Consider the following 13,126-nt stretch of genomic DNA (forward strand, 5'->3'; position numbering starts at 1 on the left):
ATCGACGCGTCTTCCTCCCAATCTCTCTCTCTCTGTTGCAGGAGAAAAGAAAGGGGGGAAAGGAGATGGGGGTTCTGTCGAACAGGATCGATCGGGATGCCCTAAGGCCTGGAGATCACATTTACTCTTGGAGGAAGGCCTACATCTATGCCCACCACGGTTACCCTCTTTTCCTTCCTTCTCCATGATCGATTCTTTCATTTCTCCTTGTATCTTATTTTTCACGTCATTTTCATCTTATCATGTTCTATTGCTTGGATTCTGCTCGAGATTGTGGTTCGTTTGATTGAATTTCTCCACGAGAGAAATCGTATTTGTTGGTTTCCTTCCTGCTTTTGTTGAATACGACGGATAAAAACTCGACATTGAAGGATTTGAGGGAAAACTGGTCGATTGATGGTAAAATTATTAGCTAAGCGAGTTTCCCAAATCTTCCCCTTCTTTCAGGGAAGCTAAGAGTTTCTCGCTTCCGAAGCGAGCTTCCCTACGTAGCAACACGCTTCTGGTAACTGTGTGCTAGGCATATCCCAAGGTTAATACTGTAATGCTATGACAAAAACAAGATCAGATGGGTTTAGGAAATTGTTTAGGCTGGTGCACTTTCAAAGTTGAATTCGATGGCTGTTTTTAAAAGAGTAATGTACTTCATCCACTTCATTGTTTTTCAATGTAATTATGGAAAATTTTCTCATAGGGCTTTTAGGATGATCATTGACTTAGTTTCGGGCTTTTAGGATTATCATTGACTTAGTTTTTTTTTTAAGCTATTTTAAAAGATATTTTTAATGAAAATCAAGTGTAAACCGTACATCAAATCTAAATAACCGGCTCACACAAAAGTGGTAAAGTCCGGGTCGAACCACAGAACAAGTATTCCAAACAAATAACACTCTTTATTTCCTCAAAAATAGAAAAGAGTATGAAAGCAAATGTGCACAAAACCTATTACAAAAGCACGAGCGACAATAAAAATTACAATCTAAAAATGATAAAAATGGCCTAATTCCCTAACTATAAAAACAAGAAAATAAAAACTTCAAATATAATCTCGAGCTAGCTTCCTTCAACCCGTGTGCAAGAAACTCTAGTGCATCCACTTCAATCACCTTGTCCACCTTAGTGCTCATTGAGGCCACCTGCAATCACACAAAACGGAAACACAAACGACAAAACTGTTTCTATATGTTAGTGACCTGATAAAGACTCAACTAAACTTAAGCACTCAAAACTTAATTTTAGGTTCTGATTTTCTGATAAAAATGAGCACCTAACACATACAAAGTAACTCAACTAAGACACTAAAAACTCACCAAATACACCCCAAGACACTTAGTCACCGAAAACTTGACAAAACTACTCTACCTAATTTAACTTAACCTAGCTTAACTTGGTCAGACCTTAGACTAGGTCTGGACGTGTCCTAAACCTAACTTGGGTGACCTAACTTACCCCACAAGACTTGACTTACTAAAGACAAAGAACACAAACCAATAAAGGACTTAGTCCACCCAACTAGATTACTTTGACTAGACCGACCCATCGGACCTAGCCGACCTAGCTAGGCTAGGTTAGGTTAGGTCTAGGTGGGTGATGACCCTCCCTTCCTAGGAGAGAGGTCTCTAGTTGCCTAACACACACAAGAGAACCTTCCTCTTAAAAAAATTCAAATTTAGGAAGAGGGAAAGGAAACGATTTTCAAGTTGGACTTTCCAATTTAGAAAAATGAAAAGTCCAAGAATGGAAGATCAAAAAAGGAGAATGACTCTCTCTCTTTGGAGTCTTCCAAAATTGAAATTAGACAACTCTAAAAATCAGGCAAAAATATCTAGACACTTTCTAAACATGTCTAATCACACATAGGCAAGAAAAACTCAACACTTGTAAAAAAAAAATTCATTTTCAAAAATCACTGCAACTAAAACCGGATGTCGGATTTATGCAGGGCCAGAAAACCAACTTCAGTAAAATGACCGTAAAATCCCAACCCCTGGTCGGATTGAGCTAAAATTTGGAGGGAATACTCTAGAAACACACATCTAACACATACTAAAATTTCAGCCTTAAACTCCTTCTGGATCGGTCGAAACAATCTGTTTATCAAACCAGAAAATTCAGGCCTGACATAGAAAATTCGGCCGGTGAAGAAAAGAGTTTTTTGGCCAAAATAAAAAATCTAAAATTTAAAACAATGAGTCTAAACGATCCTAATACACAAAAATCATAGAGAGTAGATCTAAATATGCAAGAAGAATAAAACAAAATCTGATCTATATGCAAGAAACCCTAAAAATCTAAAGAAGGGGTAGAAGAAGGAACTTACCGTCGATGGTTATTGATTTTGGATTGGGTTGAGAAAAGAGCGGATCTCCCCTATGATACTGCCTCTCAGAGGTTGCCCACAACGTGAGGAGTGATGCCACATCAAGCTCTCGGCTGCTGCACATGAAACTCACGTGGATAGGAAGAAGAAAGAAGAAAGAAGAAAGAAGAAAGAAGAAAGAAGAAAGAAGAAAGAGGGAGAGAGAGTTCTCCACATTGGGAAAGAAGAGGAGGAAAGAGGGGGGGGGGCAACTCCTAAGGGAAAAATCAGCTTCTCCTTAGGTTTTCTAACCTATTTATTATGCTAACTTTATTAATTTTTAAATTCCTAAAAACACTTCTAACATTTCTATTTTCAAAAAACACTCAAAAGTAATACTTATTTCTAAAACTACACTACAAATACCATTATTTCATAATAATTCCAAGGTGTGCCCCCTATGGTTGGACTTTTTAACCTTTGCACAACTGGATTTGAGATTGGAGCATGAAGGATTTGGATCTTGACTCCAGATTTTTGCTCTAACTGCTTTGAAATAACTCTAAAATACCCGAATCACACTCGATTTAGATGAAATTCGCACCAAAAGCTTCTTGCACACAAAAACAATAAAATTCATCAACCATGGGTATTTTAACATTAAAATCAATGAAATTCATGCATAAATTGTATAAAAATACATGTAATTTATGCATGATTAAATTCTTCCATGCTTAATATTTGCTAGTCCTCGAGTAACCTACTCTAAACTACTGAAAAACACAAATAAAATAATCAAAACAACTAACTAGCCTAATTTACTTTCGTAGGAATCACGGTTGCATTTAACATATGCAATAAGCTCTTTAAACCCCTAGGTTACTCTAGTAGACGAGTAAGGTCTCGTGAGGGTTTGCAGTGATGCTACCCACAAACATCCATGCCCTGTATATACCAGATTTGTCTCTATGCATCGTTTAAGCATATGAGTAAGCTTTTGGAGACAATCCTCAAAAGAAGAGTCATATACAGAGAAACAATGTTATTAAAAACGCGCCTCAAGGCGCAAAAAAGCGCGCCTCGCCTCAAGGCGAAGGGCTTTATCTCTTGAGGCACATGTGTAAAGCGCAAAAGCCCTGAGGCATGCACCTCATAGGCCTTGAGGCGCACGCCTCGAGGCGAGGTGCGCCTTAGGAAGAGGCGTATACGCCTCAATGCATTTGGTCTAATGAGGGTCAAAGCCCTCATTTGACCAAAAGTTAGGGCTTAAATAAACTGCCCCTGACCCTAATGAGGGTCGAAACCCTCATTTTTCTTACGCCTCTCTCTGTCTGTTTTTTTTTCTCACAACAGTCTCTCTCTCTCAACTCTCACAACATTGTCTCTCTTGTGGTGGAGCCCCGAATCAGGTACTCTCTCTCTCGTCTCTAGTTTTTTTTTCTTTCTCTCTCATTTTTTCTCACGCAACCTCTCTCGTTTTTCTCACACAACCTTTCTCTCATTTTTTTCTCACACGCAGTCTCCTTCTCTCTCATTTTTTTCTCACGTAACAAACATTCCCTCTCGTATTTCTTGATCGATTCTAATTCTAATTTTTGAGAATCATGATTCTCATTTGGCTGCCAATAGAAGCTGATGATGTGCAACTAATTTTTTTCTTTTTTTTTACTGTTCAAGTATAAAAACATATGAGAAAAAATGCCATTTTTTTCTAGTTTTTTGGCTGGACCCTGTCATTGCATTTCTGTGGTTGCCTATATTTTTGTTTGGCTGGAACCTGCAAACTCTGTGGATGCCTGTATTTTCGTTAATCTGCATATTGTTTTTTCACCATCTCTTATAAAAAATGCATGTATTTTTTTTGTGTGGTTGGACCCTACAAACTCTGTGGATGCATGTATTTTTGTTAATCTGCAAGTATAATAACACAAAGTTTGGCTAGGCTCTATTAAGTGTAGTGCTGGACCCAGTTTGGTTTTGACCCAGACCCAAACTGGGATTGCGCATTGACGTGTTTACTGGGGCACAGATGTAATATTGTAACTTGTTATAGGACAATCATGTCCATAAGTTGTAACCTAATACCTAATGCTTAAATACATTAAACCAGGCCACAATAATGAATGAAAAATCGTGAGCCTGTGTGTAGCAAAATCGACTCAGCGTCTCCTCTTTCTTCTATCTTTTTCTTCTCACTTTTCCTTCTTTTGCGGATCAGATCTGGTGAAAACTGATATTCTAACATGGTATCAGAGCACGGTTGGACCTAGGGCTCAGTATTGATTCCAAAAGGTATGACCATAGAGAATATATGATTTCGGTCAGGAAACTTTCCCTCTTCCACAATCTGTGTTATCATATTTTCTCTCAAAGGTACGATCTCTTCTTCTCATCTAGATTTTCTTTTTCCTGAAAGCACTTTCGTGTTTTCATCTGAAACCCTTTCTTGAAACTCGTGGTTTCTTCTTTCTTCCTTCATCTGAAAACACGATTTCTTCTTTCTTACTTCTCTAAAATCTGTTTTCTCATTCTTTCATCTGAAAATTGATCATTGATTATTCCGAAAACACGATTAATCAACATCTCTTGAATCGCCGCTATATTTCAAGCAAAAACTCGTGCTTTCCTTTCTCTTAAATTTGTTTTCTCATTCCTTTATCTGAATACTCATCGTTGATTAATCTGAAAACTCGGTTAATCAACGTGATCTGACACTTGTTCACATGATCCGATAACTTGAATATTCACAACGTTGATTAATTGTGCTTTGGCTTGATTCATAAATATTGAATTGATAATTTGAATACTCTCGTGATCTGATATCTGCAAAAAAAAGAAAAAGAAAAAAAGGCCCTTCTGGACTGATTTTAAACAGTCACACTATCTTGAGTTTTAAGTAGTCATTTGATTGCTTCTTTCTTAGAGTGTTTTCCATTTTATATTCTCGTATCTCATAACCATGGATTCTTCTTCAACCCAGTCCGGTTTGTCATCAAACTTCCTTAGCCAACTTGTTTCTGAAAAATTAAATAATTCCAATTTCCTGACTTGGAAGAGACAAATAGTTCCTTTTATTAAGTGCCAAGATCTCTTTGGTCATCTGGATGGATCAATTCCAGTCCCACCAGAGTTCATTGCAAAGGAGGAAACAAACGCTCATGAGGCTTCATCTACTCACCTTGTTCGCAACCCGGATTATGTCTCTTGGATGAGAAAAGATCAGGCATTAATTGCTTACATCACGTCTACCTTGTCTCAGGAAGTACTAGTTGCTATCCCCGACGACTGCACAATGATGGAATTGTGGAACAGGTTGACACAGACATACTCTCAGATATCTAAAGCAAGAGTTTTATTTTTCAAGCGTGAATTCCAACTTCTTAAGAAAGGTGATCTATCTATCATGGATTACTTGAATAAGATGAAAACTATTACAGATCAACTAGTCATTATTGGATGTGAAGTGCCGGACAAGGATAAAGTGCAACAAACATTGAATGGTTTAGGCCCAGATTATCATGTATTAGTGACATCATTGTTGTGCTTGCCCGTGCTTCCCACATTTGAAGACCTCCGAGCAAAACTTCTACAATACGAAATGTCATTGAAAGGCATCACTGAAGATTCTGGTGCTCAATCTGACTCCCAAGATGTCTTAGCCACTGGGTTCTCCTTTTGTCGTGGTCGTGGAGGAAATGGCTTCAGAGGAGGAAGAGGTCGTGGTAGATTTGCAGGTCCAGGTTTGCTTCCCACACCCAATATGTCGTTCAACTCTAATGCGAAGAACCAAACTCAGAGTTATCCCAACATGTTACCTGTGCAATAAAAGGGACATTAAGGCAAATTGCTGGTTTAATCCTCAAAATAAAGGCAAATTGCAAAACATTGAGAGCAAGAAGGAAGATAATGTTACCAAGTCTGATGGGGAGGTGAAACAACTTTTGCTGGCAGCTCTGTCTGGGTTACACTTGAAACAGAATGATCAAGGATCATCGTATGTTGATTCAGGAGCCATGTTACAGGCGATGTTGGTAAGCTCTCGAACTCGGTTCCTTTGGTAAAAATAGTATTGTTACTGGAGATGGATCTCACCATCACATTTCTCACATTGGTAATGTAATTATTCTTCTGTCAAAATCGTCTCTCAATTTGTCAAATGTTGTTCATGCTCCTAACATAAAAAAGAACATCATCTCTGTGTCTAAACTTGTTGATGATACACATTCTTATGTTGAATTCACTCCCTCTTTTGTGTATGTCAAGGATCTTCAAACGAGGGAGACATTCACTGAAGGGGAGCGAAAATGAAATATGTACATCTTCAAGAAAGATCCATTTGCGCGTACCAGTCCCGTCTTGAAGCCCTTATTGAAGTCTAAGTCCTTTCAGTCTGAGTTATCTAAGTCAGGTCCTGAGTCTGTTTTTAGTCTTTCCAAATGTAATAAGCCAAGTCTTTGGCATGATCGCCTTGGCCATTGCAGTTATTCTTTTCTTGAGAAACTTGTATCAAGCAAATTAATTCCTAAATCAAGCTTAGCTCTTGAGATAAGTAATAAAAAGTGTCCCAGTTGTCAGATGCGTAAGAGTCATGTACTTCTTTTTGATTCTATAAATAAAAGAGCTTCAAGATCCTTTGAAATTGTTTATTCAGATGTTTGGGGTCCTGCGCCCGTATGCTCTTCTTCTGGTAGCAGATATTATCTCATCTTTATTGACAACTACTCTCATTGATACTTGGATATTCTTTATGAAGCATAAGTCTGAGACTTTTTTTCCATATTTCGCAACTTTCATGCCTTTGTTCGAAACCATTTCTCTACCAATATTCTGCATTTTCATTGTGATGGAGGTGGTGAGTATACATCGAAGGATTTTACTGATTTTCTCCAAAGTAATGGAATAAAGCGTAGAGTGTCTTGTCCACATACGCCACAACAAAATGGGGTCGCTGAGAGAAAGCATAGACATTGTTGAAACGGCCATGAGCATAATGCACGACAGTAATCTTCCCATTAGTCTGTGGACAAAAGCATTCCATTCAGTTGTCTATATTATAAATCGTTTGCCTATGACAATTTTGCAAAATAGTTCACCATTCAGTTTTCTTTTTGACATTCAACCCGATTATAATGCTCTGCGTGTGTTTGGATGCATTTGTTATGTTCATATTGATGATTCTCTCATGAACAAATTCCAACCAAAGGCTTCCAAGTGTAGATTTATGAGATATGATGATGATTATAAAGGTTATCGGTGTTACGACCCCATGACTAAGCGTGTTAAGATTTTCAGGAATGTTATGTTTGACGAGAATAATCTTGGAGATGTATCATTTAATACCTGTCGAAGGATTCCCAGAGAAGAAGTTTATCATCCGTGGATGAATGCAAAATTATTTGCAGATGCTTATGGTGATTGCTCACCTCATTGTACTCAAGAAACAAACTCGGCTGACCAAAATAATATTGACTCAGGTCAAGCATGCTTACCTCAATCTGGTGATCAGGTCGGTGGAACTTCACATACTGAAGAAGGGGCAGACCCACAATCGCATCCTATTGACAAATTTAAAGGGTATTTGTATGTGCGAAGAGAAAAGGGTACTCCCCCTGCTCCTCACATTGGATCAAATACTTATGTGCCTGTTGGAAACTTGAGGAGTTCGAATAGAATCAGACATCCTATTGACAGGTGGGTCAGCTACAATAATCTTTTTATGGATCTTCAACTTTTTCTGTCTCAGGTTGATAAGCATGATGAACCCATAGGGTTTCATCATGCTGTGAAATCAAACAAATGGATTGAGGCCATGAATGAAGAAGTGGAAGCGCCTCATGAATGTCAGACATGGGAAATTGTTGCCAGACCCCCTAACAAAAATATTGTTGATTACAAGTGGGTTTATAAAATCAAATACAAACCCGATGACACTATAGAACGACACAAAGCAAGACTTGTTGCAAAGGGGTTTACACCGGAATATGGTCAGGATTATGATGCGACTTTCAGTCCCGTGGTTAAAATGGGGACAATAAGAATTATATTGTCTTTAGCCGTCAAACATGGATGGACATTGAGTCAGTTAGATGTCAAAAATGCATTTCTTTATGGAGACTTGAAGGAAAAAGTTTACATGGAACAATCTCCAGGATATGCTGAGGGAGACCCAAGCACATATGTATGCAGACTAAAAAGAGCCATATATGGTTTGAAGCAGGCCTCACGCTCGTGGTTTGAGAGTTTCTCCTTAGAAATACGGAGGCATGGGTTCTGTAGATCTCTCTTAGACCACTCCTTATTTATCTTCAAGGATAAAGGTATAACCACCTTGTTGTTGATATATATTGATGATATTATAGTTACAGGGAATTCAATGAATCACATTGAAGAAATAAAAGGACTATTAAGTCAAAGGTTTAAGATGAAAGATTTGGGAGATTTGCGTTATTTTCTTGGGGTCGAGGTAGACAGTAAGGATGGTTACCTGACCTTGACACATCATAAATACATACTGGATTTATGGAAGAAATTTGGTATGCAAGATTGCAAGCTTTTGTCTACACCAAGTGTCTTACATCAAAAGCTCAGTTCACAGGATGGAGATTTGTACCAAGATCCTACAAGATATCGAAGTGTAGTTGGCATGCTTCAATATCTTACCTTTACTCGCCCTGACATTGTTTATTCTGTCAATCAAGTGTCGCAGTTCATGCATGAGCCACAAATAGGGCATATGGATGTAGTCAAGAGAGTGTTGAGATACTTAAAAGGTACCATTGGAGATGGGTTGGTGTATCAGAAAAGTTGGAAAAGAGAAAGCATGCATGATGTCATGATCTACAGTGATGCGGACTGGGCAGGCGATCCTGATGAAAGGAGGTCGGTTTCCGGATATTGCATCTTTCTTGGGGAAAACTTAGTATCCTGGAGCAGTAGAAAATAAAAAGCAGTAGCTAAATCAAGTACTTAAGCTGAATATCGCTCAATGGCTGCTGCAAATGCTGAAGCTACTTGGACAAGACATTTGTTGAATGAATTGGAGGAACAGATCTCCAAGTCTATTTTATTGTGTGACAATCAAAGTGCCATTAATATATCCTTTAATCCTATTTTCCACAGTAAGACAAAACACATTGAGATAGATCAACATTTCGTTCGACAAAAGGTTGAAGACAAAGAGATTGAGCCTCATTTCATTCCTACGGAAGACCAGGTGGCGGATTTATTTACAAAGGGCTTGACGAAAAACAGATTTTGGTTCCTGAAGAACAAGTTGTCCATGGTTTAAGATCATGCACAACTTGAGGGAGGGTATTAAGTGTAGTGCTGGACCCAGTTTGGGTCTGACCCACACCCAAACTGGGATTGCGCATTGACGTGTTTACTGGGGCACGAATGTAATATTGTAACTTGTTATAGGACAATCATGTCCATAAGTTGTAACCTAATACCTAATGCTTAAATACATTAAACCAGGCTACGATAATGAATGAAAAATCGTGAGCCTGTGTGCAGCAAAATCGACTCAGCGTCTCCTCTTTCTTCTATCTTTTTCTTCTCACTTTTCCTTCTTTTACAGATCAGATCTGGTGAAAACTGATCTAATAGACCCTGCATGTATAATGTTCTAACAGATCCTGCATGTATAAAAAACACAGAGTTTGGCTGGACCTTGCAAACTCTGTGGATGCCTGTATTTTCGTTAATCTGCATATTGTTTTTTGTTAATGCCTGTATTTGTTTTGTTTGTAAAGCCTCTGTTTCTGGGTTCTCCACTTGCATCATGACTCGGGTCAACATTAGTTGCTAGCTAGCTAGTTAGTGGTAACAAACCAACATTTGCACCTACATGTGTTGCTCTATATATGTGCCATTGAACTATGCTTTCTTTTCTGTCTATTGATTTAGAACGCATGTAACCAGATGCAGAACGACACATGATTTGACTCATTCTAGCAGTACATTATGTGTTTTCTATAGATCCAAACTCAAAGGCCAAAACCAATCCTTGGATCATGTTTATTTTGTGGATTCTGTGCTTATTTTTCATGTGGTAAAGTTGACTACGACATGATGAGTAGGGTCAAATTTGCATCTATATCTTCTTATAGTCTTACAACCTATCTATGATGATTAAGCCTGTTAAAAGAGTAAATAAACTATGCTAAGCACATCAAAACCAATCAATAACTTTAGCGACCAAATCCATGCTAATAAAACAATATATACCATTATTGATCATATGGGGCATCACTGATTCTTGTCATCAATGTATATGCTCAGTTAATTACTAGCATGTGACAACTAATTAAACACCAAGGTTGGTATGAAAGTGCATTTTTTTCTCCTGTGGGTGGCTCAGTATGGTCAACAGATAATTGTAGTGATTCTGAATTAATATATGAATGCATGTGCCTGCGCATGAACACTAGAGAATGTGGATGAAAAATAAATGTGACCGAAATGACTAATTTCTTCTTTGCCATAACAAAATATATTTAATTAGTTTTTAAGTTGTATATGTTGATTCTTATTGAATATGAATCTAATTTTTTGAGTTAATATATATTTTCTTACATGCATTTTTGCAGTTGAACAACAAGAAAAGATGTAGGATGAGATCATGGAGCTAAAGTTCCAAATCCTACTAAAGATCTCAAACTCGTAGGACATTAATTTGCAATTACTGTCATAAACAGACTACAGAAGGCGTCTATAGGTTAAAGCATCACTTAGCTGACACAAAATATGGTGTAAGCATGTGCGAAGCGGTTCTACCTGATGTGAACAGATTTTTTTCAGAATCATCTAAGGGATGAGAAGCAAAAAAAAAACAAGAGGAATAACAAAACAAGTTGGATATCAGGAGGAGTGTTTATTTTGTATCATCAACAGACGATAATGTGAACAAAGAAACCAGTGGATCATGTAGTGATCCAAAAACAAGCACATGTGGTTTTCAAAGAGAAAATTGCTTCAAACCTTAACAAGGTTAAAAGAAAATATAAACCTACTTGGGATATCATTGATAGATGATGGGACTTACAACTTCATAAGCCTTTGCATGTAAATACCTATTATTTAAATCTACATTTTCATTATGCTGACAACTTCAACCCGGATGGAGAAGTTATGAGTGACTTTTATGATTGTGTTGAAAAGTTGGTTTCTGATGCAAATGTTTGGTTGAAAATTACAACACAAATCGATGCATTTAAAAAGACAAAGGGGTTGTTTGGTAGAGAGGCATATGTTACAACAAGAAAATTAAAAAGTCTTGGTAAGTTTGCAATTATGTTGTTATTTAATATTTTTTTATGTTTTTGTTAATTATGACATTATTAATGTTTTTATCAATTTTGTATTGTTTTATTTGAATGCAACTGATTGGTGGAGTTCGTTTGGGCACAAAAATCTTGAGTTGATGAATTTTGCAATTCGAATTCTAAGTTTGACATGCAGTGCATCGAGCTGTGAGAGGAATTGGAGTACTTTTTCATTGATTTGTGACTTTGTATTTTATTTTTGAAATACATTTTTTATAAGTGTAATTATCTTATAATTGATTATTAATGATTTAAAATTATAGGCGCATACAAAACAGAGGCTTGAACAAGAGAAAATGAATGCATTGGTTTTTGTAATGTACAATATGAAATTAAGAGAGAGAAATATGAGGCAGAGGGCTACCAAAGACTCTATATGTTTAGATCATATAGACTCAGACGATGAGTGGATTGTGGAGAAGGAAGATCCAGTGTTGCTTAGTGATCCCAATTGATTGGAAGATTCATGGTTGAATTCGAACTTCAACATAAATGCCATTGAGCATGTGCCTATTAAAAAGTCACTTCACTTGATTCACAAACTGGTTCTAGGCAAGACAAGTCTTCAAGAGATTGAGGTAAAGCTAAATTCCTTTTACCTTGCTATGAATATAAATATATATTTTTAATTACATAAAATAAGTATTTAATACATTATTTTTTATTACAGGAAAAAGAAAAGCAAAAGAAGTGACCGAGGATGTGGAAAAAGAAAGTGCAGATGATGAAGAGTCAGAGAGAATGAAGATAAGAAGAACCTATTTATATGGATTCCTCAGATGGTGACATTGAAGACTTAGATATTGATGATGACAGGACATAAGACGAGCCTAGACCCTAATTCATATCATAGAGCTATAGCCATTTATATGTTTTTTTAGGTCTTTCAATTGCAATTGTGAATGCTAACACTCTCATTTTGAAGTGTTTTGGACAAATATATTAACATTTGGTTGTTAATGCTAACATGCATTTTCTAATTATGACATTGTATTGCTAATGCTAAGATGCATTTCATTGTTAATGTTAATTTTTTATTTAATGAATGCCCATGTTTTATTTTCTAGAAACTTACATAGATTAAGTTGTTGCATTAATGTTACTTTTATACGTTAATCTCATATTTTTCAGTATTTATGTGAGATTTTTTATTTCCTGTTGGTTGTTGCTTCATCAATAAAGATTTTTTTATTTTTTTATATTTTTAGATATTTTTTATAGTTTTTTTAAGTTAAAAAAAAATTGAGGCGTATGCTTTACGCCTCGCCTCAGATTTTGGTAGAGTGCCTCGCTACGCGTCAACGCTTTTCACAACACTGCAGAGAAGTCATCCATAAAAATCTCTAGGACGTTATTCCCCGTATCCAAGAAGATGGCCATCATGCACCTTTGAAAAGTAGCCGGGGCATTACAAAGCTCAAACAACATACGTCTAAAGGCGAAGGTGCCATAAGGACAGGTGAAAGTGGTTTTCTCCTGGTCATCGGGATGTACGATCACT

At 37.0% G+C, this 13,126-nt stretch overlaps 1 protein-coding gene across 1 annotated transcript in view; it reads left to right on the forward strand.

Moving 5' to 3' along the window:
• Positions 1 to 13,126, forward strand: part of LOC149848648 (protein LEAD-SENSITIVE 1-like) — a 46,433-nt gene continuing 33,307 nt past the window's right edge. The window contains exon 1 of the mRNA XM_089996675.1: positions 1 to 159. Coding sequence (XP_089852801.1) covers positions 66 to 159 — 94 coding nt within the window. The 5' untranslated portion in view covers positions 1 to 65. The remainder of the gene's footprint in view (positions 160 to 13,126) is intronic.

This window comes from Nuphar pumila, chromosome 1, assembly GCF_984573655.1.
Source record: "Nuphar pumila chromosome 1, dmNupPumi1.hap1.1, whole genome shotgun sequence".
NCBI lineage: Eukaryota > Viridiplantae > Streptophyta > Magnoliopsida > Nymphaeales > Nymphaeaceae > Nuphar > Nuphar pumila.